The 19090-nt window shown below is 41.1% G+C and overlaps 1 protein-coding gene across 4 annotated transcripts in view; it reads right to left on the reverse strand.

Annotated features, from left to right (window-relative positions):
• Nucleotides 1–19090, reverse strand: part of OTUD3 (OTU deubiquitinase 3) — a 31332-nt gene continuing 12242 nt past the window's right edge. For 2 of the 4 annotated variants that reach the window (XM_072828061.1, XM_072828059.1), the window contains exons 3-8: nt 18269–18381; nt 13719–13841; nt 8179–8310; nt 7583–7679; nt 6062–6246; nt 1–5074 (exon numbers count right to left, since the gene is read on the reverse strand). In XM_072828061.1, the coding sequence (XP_072684162.1) occupies nt 4898–5074; nt 6062–6246; nt 7583–7679; nt 8179–8310; nt 13719–13841; nt 18269–18381 (827 nt within the window). In that variant the 3' untranslated portion in view covers nt 1–4897. The remainder of the gene's footprint in view (nt 5075–6061; nt 6247–7582; nt 7680–8178; nt 8311–13718; nt 13842–18268; nt 18382–19090) is intronic. The other 2 variants (XM_072828060.1, XM_072828062.1) reach the window with 2 other exon arrangements.

Genomic DNA, 19090 nt, shown 5'->3' on the forward strand with positions numbered 1-19090 from the left:
TTTGTCTTTAAACTAGAATTTATTGGTATACAAAACTCCATTTCATAGATAAAGTGGCACATCTTTGCAGCTTCTATTGCACCAAGTATGGAAGATTAAAAACACAAAAAAAAGAAACATTTGGTTTTGAAAACACTGCAAATAGCCAAGTACAGTACTTTGGTAAATAAAAAATAAAATGGTTCAGATGAACACAATCTGTGAAAGAAACAACTGAGAGGAAACGAACTATGGACGTCAGACAATGGTCACATTTCTCCCCGTCGAGCTCCAGCAATAAGGCAAGACTTGCTAAGTCTATGGATCGTGACCCCACGGAGGTCTTAAATATCTCCAGACTGAAGCTAGAACAAGCATAGTGCAATTAGAAAAAAGAGAAGGTTCCTGAGCCTGCAAAGGCCCGTGCTCTCCACAGACACACCTGCCCTCCTGCACAAGGGGTTCACGCCCATCTGTACTCCTATGTCCACAAGAGGAACACGCGGGGCTCAAGTCTAACTCCCGGCTCCTCCCTTCCTTCTCACTGAGCTCAGTGCTCCTGGAGGTTGCTGGAAGGGTGGCAGGGGAGGCCAAGGGCCCTTCCCGCCATGGAAAATGAACAAGGAGAGTGAGAAGATGTGGGCAGCCCACCAACCTTCTTCAGGTTTTGGTCAAGGGACCTGCCAGGGGATCAAACTGCAGGCTGAGGCTTCTGGCTGAGTTCTAATGACGGTCCCAGACGGCTGGTCACGGTGACCTGGGAGCTGCTGACATGCACAGGGGCGGAGGCGGACCTCAGATGTTTCGTCCAGGGGTCATCGCCCTCCCTGACGACCAGCACAGTGAGTGGCAGCAGTTCTGTGGCACGGGCCTGCCTTGCTGAAAATAAAGCCACTGTACAGAAGTTCATGCTTTTACCGAAACATTCTTTGTGATGGCAGCCCCTTCTCCAGCAGCTTTGCAAGGATGCTAACCATTTTAACCAAGCCAGAAAGTACTCCTAACCAGGAGAGAGAGACTAGGAAGCTTAGAAGATGTGTCTAAGGGCCTGAGGTCACCGGGAGTGAAACCCGGGGCCGGGGCAGGGCAGGGCAGCCCACAGGCCCAGCTCCTCACCGTGGGCTGGTCCCTGGGGTGCAGGCGGAGTGCCCCATGCTGTGCAAGCACTTTGTGACTGGGGTCACCACCTCCACTTCACACCAGTCACTCATGCCCCCTCTAATAGGGGACAGCGGGAGATGTCCCTCAACACGCCACCTAGAAGATCTTTGCTTCAACATCAGCGGAAAAATACAATTTGCTTTAGAGTCAGGAAAACACACCTTGTAAAAAAAAGTGCCATTGTTAAATCACCTCAGAACAACAGCCAGAAGGCCCCAGAGATTTAGCAGTGCCTGTTCTGAAAGCAGAGGTGAACGAACAGTGACTAGTGAAGACGACCCAACAGGAAAACAGCAGCAGACTCTGAATCTAGGCATTTGCTACAGACATACAGAGCCTTGAGGTAAAAAGGTAAAAAGGTGAAGAGCCACGTGTCTGCCCAAAATGGGGGTCAGAGAGGGTCCCAGAGGTGACCCATGGAGAGCAAGAGCTCCATTTTCATCCCTTCACTCAGGGTGACCGGTCGTCAGCATGGACTAGAAATGCCAGTTTCCAGTGACCGACCGCACGCTCGAGCTGACCACTTCAGAGGTAAACTGACAGCATTCTGTGTTGACCTGGTAAAACCCAGGCAGAGTCTAGAGTTTCTCAGAATGAGAGAAATTGCACACTGACAACAGGGCCTCACCAGCAGGACGGTGCAGTGCCCAAGTCCATCAGATGCCCACCTACTCAACATGCAAGCGGCCCTCCCCCACGTCGCACACCCCTGCCCCCAGGACCGCATCACTTCACTCTGTACACCCCCGGGAGCCAGGGCAGCACGCTACCCATGACTTGTTCGAAGGTTCCCGGGATGCCCACTCGAGCCGCCCCTCAGGGGAGACCCCAATTCACCAGCCCTCGGGATCAAAATAGATTTGCAAGTGTTTGCAGAGGTTATAAAAGAAACTACAGACAACAACCTCAGCCGATGTTCAAGATCCTTCTCTCTGCCACAATCCCTCCACTGGGCTCTGCTCCTAAAAAATGTGTGCACACTACTAAAAAACTAAATATATATATGTGTTCTCTCTCTCTACTATCTCCCGATGGCAACTGTGTTATTTAGAAGGTTCTACGTTGTTTTACTACATCTACCTCTCTAATACAAAGCTGTTGCCACTAAAATTTTATTTATTTTGACCTTTAAAAAATCTTGTTTTAAAATCCATAAAACCTTTATATACAGTTTATAAGACTACTAAGCAGCTACAGACCACAGCCCCATCCCCTTTCTCCTGACCTCACAAAAAGCTACCGAGACAATTCCATGTAACATAAACCTCTAATGGTCATGACACAGCACAGAAGCACCTCCTAACAGGGAGTGCACGTAAGACTATGGTACGGACACTAGTCACTGACAGTAGTCATCCCAGAACCACACACACGGGACCTCCGTGCTAGCTGCCAATAAAGTAATTTCCAAGTGTCTACAAGGCAACTAAGTATATGTCTCCCATCTAACTCATACTTCAGTGAGACAGAGGCAGTGAAATCTAAATTCACACCCTTAAGCAGAAGAGATCATGAAGTTGGGTACACGTATCCCATTCCTAATATTTATCATATTAAATGCAGACCAATTTTAACTGGAAAACTATGAAATGATAATAAGAGAAAATTACCGAAGCCATATGATTAGTTTTTAAAACCACTATTATTTTACCTCAGAAATGTTGAACTCTATTATCAGAATTTGCTCATTTGTTAATAAATGTGCCCAATATTCTTTAATAACTTTTTAGCAGCTTCTAGTTAAACCTTTAAATCCCAACAGGCCCAAGACCACCTTAATCAACCACTTAAATAAAGCAAGTCTACTGCTCCTGACAAGGGGTACCCCTATGCTATTTTGGACTCCAAATTCTGCTGAGTTTCTGGCACACAATCCTGACCTACCCAAGAGGATCTGGTCACCTGCACTCTCACGCTACCAGACAGACAAGAAAGAGTATCTGCTCAGGAAAGATCGGCCACAGTCAGGAAAGTGTCCAGAGGAGAAAGCCAAGAGAACGATCAACCTCGAGCCCTAGATCTCACTCCCTTAGACACAATAAGGCAATGGAGATTCTGCCCCTGCAGGGACTGATTCCTACAGCCTCAGACTCAGGACTCCACAACGTGCAAAGGAAACATACTCCGCACTTTCCAAATCTGCTAACATTACAAAGCACTATACCAGGAAGAAGCCCAAACTGCAATGGCCTGAGAGCAGCTTCAAGAAACCAGAAAAAAGTCACTGAAGTCAACGAACAAAAAATTAAAACACGTCATTAAAACTAAAGAAAGCAAATCATCTGCTGATAAGAGCAATTCAATGAATCCAGGGCCAGCCCAGATAATGATTCACCCATTCTCTCAACACTTCTTTATGCTTCTTCCTTCCCCTTAGAACTGTTATAATTCTGAAATCTGAGATGGAGAACTAACTAATTTACCTTTTGATTCAGCAGATTTTATTTGTCCAAGTACTGGATCCCCAAAAGGCCAAGACTGTCCATGACTGTCCACTTCATACATTCCAGGTTCAAAGTCCACACCCACTGATCAGTCTTAGGACTGACTTCTCTCCAACTCCCAAATCCGTGTTAGAATTGTGGAGTCACACAGCCTCTGCCCTGGTGGTCTAACCTAAGTCGCTGACAACTGCTAGAGTGCACAAGACTTTTTCCAACATCAAAATCCCAGATAGGGCTGGAACAGAAAGAAAGAAATGCAGCATTTTATGGGATTCCATTTTCACAACAGTAAGAAAACTGAGCAACAGGTCAAACTACTTCTCTGAAGGCATCTAAGTCTCGAACAGCAAGGAAGAAAACACAATTACTTAAAACATGAACCTGAAAAGCCTTAGATATTCCTCTGCCCCTACAGCATCAAGTAACTCTTTAGACACTCCCTGTACAAAGACTCAGGAATCTCTTCATTTCTCCCTTTACAACTAGAGGTTCTGCTCTCACACGATCAGAATTACATCATAAGCAGTAACATACTACCTTCTCTGTGTCAAGAAACCAGTACCAAAATCTCAACAACACTACCGATTTTCCAGCAAAGTCCAGGCCTAATTAACAGTCGTCAGGCATATTTATCATATGGCTTGAGCACAGGCAAACCTCACAGCACCTGCATCCCATCTGAAATAGCATCAGAATCAGGAAGGAGAAAAACGTAGGTGTTGAATTTCCACTCTGACTACAGGCCACAACCCCCATATCCTATTATTTTGGGAAAAATACTTCCTGAATTAATTTCTGATTAACTTGAATTCGTAGAAAATTAAATCTAAACATGTTCCTGAGTTGGAGACCGTTTATAAACTATCCTGTATGTGAATATCTGCTTGAAAGTCAAAGAGAAACAAAGGAAACTTGACATTCTGAATTTCTAGCAATTAATCTAAACTACTTCGTGAACAATTACAGCAAAACTCACCCCAAGTGTTACAGAAAAATCCAAGGGTCACTGAACTGATTTTCAGGACAAATAAAACCACACTTAAAAGGTTTTGCCTGAACTATCCAACCCTAGAACTCAATATTTTAATTACAGAACATGAATGGCTTCAGTGAACTTTCATAAAATAAAACACATCACTAACAAAAGTCTGAGCAAAACAGAGGCAGCTTGAAGTAGACTAACTCAGTGTGTGAGCTTGAGTGTGAGTTTTGTGGGTTGTGTGTCTTTGGGGAGAGGACGGCCTCACTGGAGAGCCTAGTACACAGCGCTCCATTTTCCACTGGCTTCGTGCAGCTCCCAAAAGGCCAGAGAGTCAGATGTTGAGAGCAGCAAAGGTCTTCACCAAGGTGACCTGCGTGTTGGCCTCCGCTTCACTGCGGCTGCTGTCCCTATGGCCACTCCGGCTCTCCAGGGCTTTGTGGCGGTGCCTCTCCTCCTGTCGCTTCTTTTTCTCCAGGCGCTGCTGCTCCCGCCTCTGTTTGTTGGTGACCTGGAAAAGAAGGCTGCGGGGTGAGCTGTTGGCACAGGGGACTCAGATGCTGCCTGCTGAAGGGAGCTGCAGGGCTAATGGTTACCAGGGGCACAGACTGCCTCTCAGCAAGAACAGAGAAAAGCCACCTAACAGACCAGAAGTGGTGATTTCCCACCATGGCTCAAATTTACACTTACGTTTCTATCCCCTTGCTGAGCTAGTAAATGAAATCAATTCATTCTCCTCATAATCCAATACACAATGACCTGAGAAACATTAACCCTGGTTCTGCAAGAGATAATGCTCCAACATGCCACAGGACACCTTTCTCTACATAATTTAATGCCCCAGGTAATCCTAACAAAATCCTCAGAAGCTTATTGCATCTTTACCTCTGCCTGTGGCTTTTTACATTATGCTGCATGTTGGGCTTAGAACTGCTTGGTGAAAGTCTTTAAAATGAATTCCAAAGTCAGTAAAAAGAATGGTGTCATATACCTACTTGCAGGAGTCAGGGGCAGGGAGGGAGACAGATAACCCTTCTGGGAACCATCTGACAATTTACCAAAAAGCCTTAAAAAGATTCAAATATCCATACCCTTTAATTTGTCCATTCCTCTTCTGGGACTCTAGCCACAAAAAAAAAAATAGTAACAACAATGCAAAATACAAAGATTCATACACAAAGTTTCTCAATGGAGATGACTTATGGGGATTGTGTAACAGATTAACACCGAAGCACCCAGACACACAGTGACACTGAGCAGGAAAGGGAGGCTGTGTGTGTGTACATAGAGGAGGATTTCAGGGCATAGTTCTATTCAGCACCGCACATAGCAAAACAGACAAGCAAGGACCTCCTTCTGCTTCTTGACATCCCCATATGCACTCTCGTATTTTTTTCTACAGTAACTTCTTTTTAGAACTCAGGAAAAAAAGAGGCACTAATATGAGCTCCAAGTTCCCCACCACTGCCAGTGAATTACAGCAGCCCACCTTTCATACCTTTGGGAGCTGGTTTTTATTTGCTTTGTTTTCTTCACTAGGGCTGGCCCGCTCCTTATTGTTTTCAGTTCTGCCTTCATTTACACCCTGATTTCCAAAGAGTCGGGTGCCACTGCCACCCTCCTCCCATAAAGGGCCACATTGCTTCAGAACTCGGCCGCCGGACTCAAGGTTCTCCTCTGTATCTTCCAAAGAAAGGTATTTAATTAAAATTGAGAATGTAACAACACACACTGTTAAGTGACTCCAATATCACCTGTCATGTGGAGAACAAGTTTCCTTGAAGCAAAACTCTAACACCCAGACCATACAGTAGGGAACCTAGTGGGGAAATAACCAGTAGTATCTGGAAGATAAATTTAAAAATAACCTGCTGACCAGCCTAATCATCAGCTTCCCACCTACAGAGTGTTTTTATTAAACTATTTTTTAACATGTATTTTTAGGAGGAAATCCTTCATTTGCACCTAAAGCCCAGAAAGGAAACAGGCTTCAAACCTGTACTGCCCAAAACAGCAGCTACCAGCCACATGTGGCCATTTAAGTTAAAATTAATTAGTTAAATGATATTTAAACTTTAGTTCCTTACTCACTGAGCCACACATGTCCAATACACACTATACTGAATGACAGAGACACTAGACAGTGGTGTTTTACTGTCACAAAGACCGAGTCCCTGACAGCTTTCTAAGAAAGCACAGCAAAAATATAAAGAGGATAATAAAATACTCAAACACACAGAAAACTATAATGCCAGGAACAGTATCTGACACATACTGGCAATATGTATTTTGTATGTGGCAATACTGTACCATTTTAATAAGTAACTTGTAAAAACAGTTAAGACTCTACATCTTTTTTCCCATCTCCTGAGGCACAGAATTTAACCCAATTCAAGTAAAAAAAAATCCGGGATGCCTGGGTGGCTCAGGGGTTGAGCGTCTGCCTTTGGCTCAGGGTCTGATCCCGGGATCCAGGTTCGAGTCCCATATCAGGCTCCTTGCAGGAGGCCTGCTCCCTCTGCCTGTGCGTGTGTCATGAATAAATAAATAAAAATCTTAAAAAAAAAAAAAAGTTTAAAAAAATCTTGATTTATCACCAGCTGATAGATGTTAGTATCTAAATATTTCCATTAGAAAAATAAGTTATTTCTCTCTCTATTCTATTTCAGTTATCATTTTGGTTTTCTAAGGGATTTTTCTTTTGAAAAGAATAAAGTCTTCCCTGACACTCTCCATCCCTCCAAGACTGGTTAGGTGGCCTATCCATCCATTTCCCCAGTTCCCTATACCCTCAACTCCAGTAGGTATTATTATACCAGTTTATTATCTCCCCTCTGCCCCCCTCAACTCCAGATTATCTTCTCCCTAAGGCAGGGCTAGGATCTCATACAACATGCCCACATGCAGAAAGTGATAAATGACAGTGTAATCACTACCTATGCCTTGATTAAAAACAAATGTTTGGAGAATCACCAATACAACCATTTTGAAAGCTTATAAATATCAATCATGGACTTACTATTTCTTTTCCCCTGGTTCATCTGAAGCATGGCAATTATTGCAGATTCAATATTATAATTTTCAGCTTCCAGGTTCTGGACTATCAAATTAAAATCCTATCCAAGAAACAAAGGAACACTTCAAGACTGGGTATACTCTTCTACCTGCCTCTACGTCAACAGCCTGATACACAAGAAGAGGTAACAGTGAGAACTGAGGCATGGTTTCAAGACCTTTTCCATTTAGAAAATGTCTTAATTTTCAATAAGGCTGGTCATCTGAAATAACTAACCATTTAATATAAATGAATTCCTTTACAAGACTGCACTTTTACTAGGGTAAATGTTTAGCTAGTCAGGAAAAAAAATTAAAAATAAAAAAATAAACCCCACATACTTCTTAGGATTTTGAGCAGCACTGGGTAAAGTCTAACAAACAAGAGATAAATGAATAAACAGCTCTCATTTAAGTCTTCTAATCAAACCACAGACATCATGAACCTATTCTGGCCCACTGGGTGTGAGCAGCTAGACTGGTACTATGAAACTGGCAGGTAAACTAGGGATAGCAACAGTTGTTCATCCACTGTCATTACTACAGGACAGAAATACTCACTGAACAACCAGTTGCATTGCAAACTTTCTGGACAGCATCTTCTACTTCATCTCTCAGGTCATCTTCAAAGTCAATGCCCTTCGTCTTGATCTTTTCCCTTTTATTGGATTCATCTTGATGAAGCATCTGAAACTAAAGGAAATATAAAGAGTAATAATCATGGAACATACAAATTATGTTCAGCATCTTCAACACAAGAAGACATTCAAATTTCAAAATTATTCTAATATGTATTTATGTGGAAAAGATTCCAGGAACAATCTTAAGGACTAGTAATGACTAGGCTAAATTTCATCCAGACATGGAGATTCCAAAACCACAACAGAAGTATGAAAAAGAAAGAATCAAGAAATAGGATAAACTGTAAGAATAGCATTAGCATTCCTATGTAGTTCCTAGATACCAACATTCTGCAATGACCACTGACTTGAAGCAGCACACATTTGTGTCAGCTGATTTCTAGAGCTGGGAGCTTAGTAACAGAAGCTCACCCAGTGACTTCTGCAGCAAGACAAGATGTCTTGAAGAAGCATTCATACATCTCTCATCTGGGTCCCTAGGCCCTACCTGACTATCAGCAAGCTTCAGTGTGCTGAAGCTCCTGTCCCGGCTGGACAGTCTCAGGTGAGTATGACTCATCTAACCTCACCTGACGTCATCTAACCACATGCATACCACCACATGCAAGGGAACCTGGCCATCCAAATTCTAAAAACACAAAGAACAGTTCACATGGTATCCATAAGGCCTTTCCCAACCTAAGCTTATTAAGAATAGCTAAAATCATCCTTCTGGGGCTGATCAGCCACCTTCTCCCTTCCTTTCCCACTAACATGGGTAGATGGAAAATAGGCAAGGACAAATTCCTATTCATTTGCATGCAAAAGTATAAGCGGAATCCAGCAGTGTACAGTCCATTCCTTACAATCAAAGCCATCCATTATAAAATTATACCCAAACAACCTGGCCATGTGTATCAAGTCTTTAAAATTTATCCAAAGGAAATAATGTCAAATCATGTCAACTATAGAAAGGATTCATGTAAAAGTGCTCACCACAGCGCTTCTAATAGTGGTGAATACCTGCAAACAACCTGAGTATTTCACGGTGTGTGGATGGTTAAATAACCATGGAAAATCCACACAATGATGCTTCATTTCCATTAAAGTAAGGAGCTCAATAAACATTTTCACTACCATTATTATTTAACAATGTTTTGGAGGTAACAGCCGATGCAACTGGCCCTCCTGGCCCCCAAAAAACAAAAGTATGAAACTGAAAAGGAAGAAGAAAGATTACCATTATTTGTAGATGATATAATTCTACACCTAAAAAAAAAAAAAAAAAAAAAAAAAAAAAAAAAAAAAAACAAGAGAATCAACCAAAAATCTACCACAAACAAAAAGGATTCTGGCAAATCATATACAAGAATCTAGTATACAAAATATATAAAGAACTCTCATAATGGAACAACAAAAGCACAAATACCACAATTAAAACATGGGCAAAAGACTTGAACAGACATTTCTCCAAAGACATACAAATGGCCAACAAACACATGAAAAGATGTTCAACATCATTAGTCATTAAAGAAATGCAAATCAAAACCATGAGATTACACTTCATACCTAGTAGGATACCCATAATTTTAAAAAGATGGAAGGAAAAAATACCAAGTGTTGGTAAGAGTGTGAAGAAAGTGGAACCCTGAATACAGTGCTGGTGGCAATGTCAGATGGTACAGCTACTATGGAAAACAATGTGGCAGTTCCTCAAGAAGTTAATAAACACATGACCTAGCAATTCTACTCCTGGGTACGTATCCAGAAGACTGAAGAAAGGGACCTTAATACTACACCCAAATATTCATAACTGCACTATTCACAAGAGCCTAAAGTGGAAATGACCCAAATGCTTATCAAGAGATGAAAGGATGATGGAATGGACTCTATCCACACTATGGAATAGGATTCACTCTTAGAACGGAATGAAATACGGACACCTGCTTCAACATGGACGACCCTTGAAAACATGATGCTAAGTGACATAAGCTAGTCACAAAAGCTCACATACTATATGATCCCATTTATGGAAAATATCCAGAACTGGCAAATCCACACAGACATAAAGCAGACTGGTGGCAGCTCAGGGAGAAAAGGAATGGGGAGTGACTGCTTTATTGGCACGTGGTTTCCTACTGGGTAAGGAAAATGTTCTGGAACTGGATGGAGGAAGGAGCTGCACAGCTTTGTGGGTGTACGCAGTGACAGTACATCGTACATTTTAAAATTATGTGGGTGGCACCTGGGTGGCTCAGTCGATTAAAGGTCTGACTTTTGATCTCAGGTCTTGATCTCAGGCTCCTGAGTTCAAGCCCTGCAATGGGCTCTATGCTGAGCATGGAGCCTACTTAAATATATATATTTAATTAATTTATTTATATTTAATTTAATTTATATATATATATATATATATATAGTTAATTTTATGTTACATGAATTTTACCTGAATTTATTTTTTTTAAAGATTTTATTTACTTATTCATGAGACACACAGAGAGAGAGAGGCAGAGACAGGCAGAGGGAGAAACAGGCTCTATGCAGGGAGCCCGATGTGGGACTCAATTCCAGGACTCCAGGATCACGCTCTGGGCCAAAGGCAGGTGCTAAACCGCTGAGCCACCCAGGCATCCCAATTTTACCTGAATTAAAAAAAAAAAAGAATTCTGCAGGATAGCTGGGCGTGCACAAAATTAACATTTTATTAACTCTCATATACACAAATGATAAGCAGCTAGGAAATAAAAAGGAAAGATTCTTTCCTTACAATAGAAACAAAAACACAAAACACCTAAGAACACACTCTGCAAAAAATGGGCAAGATCCATAGGAAGCAAATGCTCCTCAGATCACCAAAAAAGTCAATTAAACAAAACAAAACAAAAAAGGCTTATCAGTCTCTTGGCTAGGAAGATTCAACATCATAAAGATGTCACTTTTTCCTTAAGTTAATCTATCCATTTAATGAGATCCCAATAAAAACAAAATCAAGAGGACTTCCTTTTAACTTGACAACCTTATTCTAATATCTATACATAACACACAAGAAAAGGAAGAATATGCAGGAAATTATAAAGAAAGAAAAGTAATGATAAGTGAAAAATTCTCCAGATTTTTTTTCAAGATTTCACTTCTTTGAGACACACACACACACACAGAGGGAGAAGCAAATTCCCAGCCGAACAGGGAGCCCGATGCGGGGAGCCTGACGTGGGACTCGATCCCAGGATCCAGATCACCACCTGAGCTGAAGGCAGATGCTTAACTAACTGAGCCACCAGGTGTAAATCTCTATCAGATTTTAAAATATGCTCTTAATCAAAACAACAAACACATTAACACATGAACAGAGAAACCAGTGAAATAGAACCAACATCTAGAAATAGACCCAACTACATATGGGAATTTTATATGCAAAAAAAGTGGTATTTTAAATCAGTGGAGAAGATATGTAATAATTAAATGGCTTGGATACAACTAGGTAAGTAACCACAAGGAAAAATATAAAGTTGGATCCATACACTCACATACTTATGGGAATATAAATTCCAAAGAGGTACAAGATACATAATTTTCTTTGAAAAAAACAAAACCACAAAAGTGGTTTTTTCTTTGAAAAAAAGCAAAACCGCATAAACTATAGGAGAATTCTTTTTAACCTCAGAGTATGAAAGACCTTCCTAATTATGACCCAAAACTCAGAAGACATATGTAAAAAAATAAATAATAAAATAAAATAAAATAAATAAAATTTAAAAACCTGATATTTACCCTCATAAAAACCTAAAACACCACAGCAAAGATTGTTGGAGAAGGAATAAAAAGACAAATGGACAGACTGCAAAAAAATATTGGCAGATCCTACCACAGACAGGGCTTAATATGTAAAGGCTCCTGAAAAATCACTTAAGAAAACAAACAAGGGCAGCCCCAGTGGCTTAGCAGTTTAGTGCCACCTTCAGCCCAGGGCGTGGTCCTGGAGACCTGGGATCCAGTCCCAAGTTGTGCTCCTTGCATGGAGCCTGCTTCTTCCTCTGCCTGTGTGTGTCTCTGTCTCTCTATCTCTATCTCTCTGTCATGAATGAATGAATGAATGAATGAATGAATAAAAGAAATCTTTAAAAAAAAAAGGGTAAAGAAAATGAACACAGCTCACAAAGAAAGGAAATACAAATAGGTTGTAAACCCAGGAAAAGATGCATACACTCACTAATAAGAAAACCACAAATTAAAACCGTTAAGGAAACAATCTTTCCACAGCACTGACAAAGGTTGGAAAATGTGGCGCCACGCTGCACCAGCAAAGATGCAGGAAGAGATGTGTGACAAGAGTGGGAGTGCAAACCGGTAAAGCCTCCACAGACAGCAGTTTGGCAATACCTGTCACAATTATAGATGCACATGTCCTTTGATGCAGGAAGGACTTTCTAGGAATCCATCCCACAGGCCCACTCGCACAAGTGTGAGAACATGTGTATATATAAGGGCACCACATGTTGTTTCTAAAAGCAAAAGCATGAAAATGGCCTCAAAGTTCATCAGGGAGACTGGTCAAACACATTATAACACTACGTAGCCTTACAGACCGCCATGAGCAAAACTCCAGGCTAGGAGCAATGTGAAAGGCATAGTAGACAAGAGTGCATGCAGGATGCTACAACCGGGGACAGGCAGTGTGTAAAGACAGCAAAAGTGGAATACACATGCAGACACGCACACATCGGCTTGAGATGGGAAGTATCCCCAGGAGATTTTATGGCATGCTGATAATACTGGTTGCATTCAGGCAGGGGAACAAGGTTGGAAGAGCAATTTCATTTTATTTTTGAAATTATAAAGAAAGTTTATAATAAAGTTAGAAGAGGCTCATGAAATCATGTTAGCAGAACACAGCAGGAAACACAGCTACATAAGAATCAAACGATAACAAAAACTGTGGTTGACTCTGTGTAATTTTTATTTTCTCCCCTTTTTCTGTGCTTTCTGAACTTCAGATATGAAGCATGGATTAATTTTAAAACACAGAAGTAATTTCAGAATTTTATATAAATTCTATTCATGCAATCAGTCATCAGCTATTCGGAAGAGCAAAAGAATGACAATTTTATCTATCATTGAGGTTAATAAAAGTATTTTCAAAATCAAGCCTACAGATTCTTAAAGACAACTTTCCCTAAAAATATCACTGGTTTGGGGGCACCTGGGCAGCTCAGCAACTCTTGCTTTTGGCGCATGCTATGATCTCAGGGTCGTGGGATCAAGCCCTGCATAGGGCTCCACACTCAGCGGGGTATTGGTTTTAGATTCTTTCCCTACTGCTCCCTCTGCCCTTTCCCCCACTCACACATGAGCTCATGCTCTCTAATAAATAAATAAAATCTTTAAAAAAAAAAAAATCACTAGTTTTTAGCTCCAGGGCATACAGCTCTTGACCTGGTTCCTCCAGGGCTGAAAAGGGAAGAAAATAGGGGCCTCACTCACATCAGTCTGGAGGTGTGCGGGGGCTTCCGAGTTGTCATTGAGCCTCCGAACGCTGTCATAGTGCTCTCCGCACCGATATGCAATATGTAACTCCCGCACACTGCTTTTCTCCGTGCCACGAATCTGCAGGCAAAAGAAGGGAAGACAGATGCCAGCGAGGATCTGGACAGTGTCAACTGAGGGAGGGAAATGCCCCCTGAGTTGTCCGGGAAGCCCAGTCAGCAGGCTCTATGAAGACACGAATTTAGGAGAGGCCTGGATGTGCCAGAGGGCTGGGCCAGAAGAACAGGTATTGGACAAGCATCTGCTACGAGATTTGGTGCTACACACCTGGACTCTGGGCCCTGTTTTTAGCCTCTGATTTAATTTGTGGGGAAAAAAATAAAGACTTTCTCTTAAAAAAAAAAAAAAATGCTTAGGCAACTTCTGAATTCTTTCTCCCACCCATGTTATGTATGCTTCAATATGCTTAACATGTAACTATACAGAAATTCATCCACATGAAAACACATAGTCAAAAGCTGGGACAGACAGACAAGGAAGTTAAAGAAGCTTATGTTTCAGAGGCATCTGCACCCCTCAGCCCCTCTACACCCAGACCCTTTCTAGGATGGAAGGCCCAGGGCCAGAGGCAGATTTGTTCAGCTTGAATCTCAAACAACTTGCGGCCCTCTTTCAGAAAAAGAATACAAAATTACAAATATTAAATTGCTGGAACCCCTCCCAAGACCTTGAAAGGCGACTATAAAAATGGGGGACCTGACACTCATGTTTTACTGGCTTCACAGTAAACCCACTCATCATTAAAACAAAAATGGCATTTTCCATCAACTACATACTAAGAAACATTAACAAGAACAAACTCAAAAATCTCCCACTTATACCAATTTCAAAACAATATTAGACAGTACTACCACAGTACACAACTCTGAAGGCACTGCTCCCAAGGTAGTCTATGTGAATGGTACCCACGGAGCACAGCCCAACAAGAATGGTGTCCCCTGGAGTCGAGCCGTACAGAAGCCCTAATGGCCAGCCTGGGTTTGCCCCTAAGAAACCACCACCTCCACAGAAACTCTGAAGCAATTCCCAATCTCTGCCTTTAAAAGCCCAGTAACTGTTTCTTTGTTACAGCTCCAAAACATCAGCACCTCCTTCTTGTTTCTACTCAAAGTCCTAGGAAGATACTGCCCTTATAATTCAAACAGTATCTGCTCTAAAGACACAGCAAAAGCCATGGAACAGGCAGGAACCAAGCAAGTCTAGCGGTCAGAACCACAGAAATTTCCTCCAGGTAGAATGCTTAGGTCTCAAAGTACAGAGAGTCTGGTTTTGACACATAATAGAGCGAGTACCATTTACCTCCCAGGAAGAGTACTAGAAAAGGAAAACTAGAATCAATTAGAAAACTAGTTGATTAGAATCTTTGAATGACATTATCCCTAAAGCACGCACTTATTTAAATAATAGTACTATATACACATTACGAATAGGAAAAAAAAAAAAAGCCTGGAAAAATAGTCACCAAATTGTTAACTGTGATGTTACAGGGAAAGAGATTACAGGGAACTTTTACTTTCTACGCTACAGGAGTCTACACTATTCACAGAAGCATATACTCCATGCGTAACCAGGAAACGATGCAGGTTTCAGTATCCCCATGTTGCTAGTGCAAGCCTACTCATTATTCATGCAAGAGCTCTTACCCAAAACAGTAGCAACCAATGTAGTTTCAATTCTTAAATTTTAGAAAATGCTTCAATGGGGAGTGGGAAGATGGAGGAGATCCAGTGCACAGTTCCATTGTACAGGAAGTATATTTATTTTAAAAACATATACTTTCAATGTTTTGCAATGCATGAAAAAACACTACAGAAATGTATTTGGGAAAAAAAAATTTAACTATGAAGAAATTATCTTCCACAACTACCTAGATAACCAAAAAACCTTAAACAACAGTTATGGGGGCCCTTAGATGGCTCAGACAGTTAAGCATCCAACTCTTGATTTCAGCTCAGGTTGTAATCTCAGGGTTGTGGGATCGAACCCTGCATTCAGTGCAGAGTCTGTTTGTCCCTCTCCCTCTGCTCCTTCCCCACAGTCTTTCTCTTTCTCTCAAATAATTAAATAAAATCTGTAAAAAAAAATAATTATCAGTGGAGGGAAAGGCAGGCTGTGGTTACTAAGTTGGCACAAAATATTTCTCTTCAAGAATAGGGTCATTATGCTATATATTCAAATGATCGCGATGACTTCTGCTAAACAATAAAACATTAATGACAAAAAATTGGGACAATGACAAATTGGCTCTAAGAACATCCCTAGAAAGAGAGTATCTCACAAAATATTAGTGTTCTCTAGTGTCAGTACATCTGACAACACTGCCCCAAAAAACAACACACATACAATCACTGTCTCCCTATATCTTGCACCAACCCACAGAGTATCTAATTTATTCTGTTGTAATATAATTTTGTTAAAGGATATTATGATAGGTGCAAAAGACTGTATACTTCCATTTATATGAACATTCTGAAAAGGCAAAACTGTTAAGAGATAAATCATACATTATATTAGTGGTTACAAGAAACTAGGGATGGGGAGAGGGAACTGTGACACAAAGGGGCATGAGGTGACTTTTTGTAGTAGTGGAAATATTCTGTGTGTTGACAGCGGTGGTAGTTATGTGACGGACAAAAACACAGAAGTTTATAAGGGTGAATTTTACTATCTGCAAATTGTCTCTATAAACTTTACTTTTAATGAGCAAAGGCTAGAAATAAACAATTTACAAAGGAATATTATATGCAGGTGGTATATTTAAAAATGAGGGAAAAGGGGGCACCTGGGTGGCTCAGTGGTTGAGCATCTGCCTTTGGCTCAGGTCGTGATTCCAGGATCCTGAGATCGAGTCTCACATCAGGCTCTCTGCATAGTGCCTGCTCCTCCCTCTACGTATGTTTCTGCCTCTGTATCTGTGTCTCTCATGAATAAATCAATAAAATCTTTTTTAAAAAAATGAAAAGTCATCATTGCCTTTATGATAACAGAAATACATAAGTATCTACACATATACATGGATGTGTCTACATATGTGTAGATGTGCTTCAAGTATGTAAGAAACCACTTACATGTGATTTACAAGTGATACATCCCTTCCCGGTTGTGTATGAATGTTTCTAGCTAACAGTATATGTGAATGCCAGGAATGGCATAACTAAAATGTTAACAGTAATAATCTGTGGGCAATGAGACTCTGGGTGATTTTTATTTGCTTTTATGGGCTTTTCTGAATTTTCAAATTTTTCTATGATTAACGTGTTTTAGCTAATTTAAAAGAAAACTTAGAAAGGGAAGAGTGATGGGAAGAAGGGATGGAGGGCTGATAGAAATCCTACGCACAGTCTTTAGGAGCTGAGCCACAACATGAGAAGCAGTGCTCTGAATGCAAGGATGGAGAGTAGGGGCTGGTAGCCTGCAGAACACTTTCCCCCTGACCTGTGGCCCTCCACACTCCAGAATGCCTGGTTTGATGGACTTTCGGGGGAGATAAGGTTAATTTAGGATACCAAAGGTAAAGAAAGGCGAAAACTGTTGGATGGACCTGTATTTCACGACAGGGGTTAAGGAACCATCCTGAACGTATGTTGTAAAATCTAACTTGCCATAGAGAAACCACTAAAGCCATTCTGTATGGCTAGACAGAGCACAGAAAAAGAGCCTGACATCCAAGGCTGTGAAATAAATTTTGTTATTCAGAACACGCTTTTTAGCAATGCTTACTAAAGTGCATTTGGTTCTTGTCTCCCTCCACCTAAAATAACAAAACATACACATGGGATAGACGTACCTACAACCAGAATTCGTAGGCATTAATTCTCTAGATTTCCACTGTACTTTTTCACAAAATTATCTAAAGTATTTCCATATTAGGCTCTCTGCCCTCAAATTACCCAGTTAACTGACTTGGGGTGTGTATGTGAATTTTTATATATTTTTTTAATTTTTAATTTAATTTTTAAATTTTTTTTAAGATTTTATTTATTCATGAGACACACAGAGAGAGAGAAGCAGAGACACAGGCAGAGGGAAAAGCAGGCTCCCTGTGGGAGCCCGATACAGGACTCAATCCCAGGACTCTGGGATCATGCCCAGAACCAAAAGCAGATGCTCAACCACTGAGCCACCCAGGAGTCCCTACAGTTTTTATTTAAAGTCAAGTTAGTTAACATAGAGTGTAATATTAGCTTCAAGTGTACAATTTAATGATTCAACACTTCCGTAAGATACCTAGTAGTCACCTCAAGTGCCCTCCTATATCCGCATCACCTTGCTGAATAATACTGCTAACCTTTTAAGGTCTCTGACTTCTACTTCAGACTCCATATTACATAGCACAGGGTTTAATTCCAAGCCCCCAGCAGCTTCCTGGCTGTGGTTAGGCCTGCAGTTCAAGTGACCCTATACAGTTCAATATCACCATCTTAGGACACTCCCAATGCTTATTTGTAAATAAGAGCTTAAGATAAGTCCCTCAGTAGGTGACCTACCTGCCACAAAGGGGCATTAAGTTGATGAATCACCACATTCAACTGATGATTTCTTGCAAAGGCTACGATTGCATCATTGCCAGCAAAGGTGCCAGGCTTTGCCAAACTGGCCACTGCACAGAAATAGGAGAGAGAGAAATGAACTCTTTATAATGGAAAAACCCAAATGTAAACATGCTTTGGTATCTGCTTAGTTCTAAATGATAAGAAATGGAAGGATACATCTGAGAAGTCCATTAGCTTAGTCAGAACTAGGAATTCAGCTGGTTCAACAGTACATCAACTGCTACTCAGAGTACCAATCATTCATAAAGAAAGGAGTCATTTCTTCCTTCATTAAATAGTTACTGACTGCTTCCTATATTCTTAATTCTGTAAGAGACATGGAAACGGGACAATAACCAGAGTAACTTTCAGTTTGCTTGATGAGTGTTATCATGTATTAAATAAGCATGGCCCTATTCACTTCTAGATGATTACTTTTAATCCTCAAAACTCTGAAAGATATCATCATGCATACCACCTAATAGATAAGGAAAGCAAGGAACAGAGTAGTTTATAATAGTACCCAAGGTCACAGAGCCAGTACACAGCAGAGCTGAGATTGCATCCCAGGCAGCCTGACTCCAAGACCTGGCTCTTGGCCACTCCATTACGCAGCCAGTCACAGTTTGAGTTCAAGGAGTCTACAACCAACAGGGGACAAACAGCAAGAAAATAGGCACCAGTGATGCATAAGTGCTGCAGGAAAGGGATATACAGTAAAGACCTTAACCTTGCCCAGAGAGGTCAAGCCTTTGTCCCTGGCTCCTGATTAAGAAC

The sequence above is a fragment of the Canis lupus genome, chromosome 5 (assembly GCF_048164855.1).
Source record: "Canis lupus baileyi chromosome 5, mCanLup2.hap1, whole genome shotgun sequence".
Classification (NCBI taxonomy): domain Eukaryota; kingdom Metazoa; phylum Chordata; class Mammalia; order Carnivora; family Canidae; genus Canis; species Canis lupus.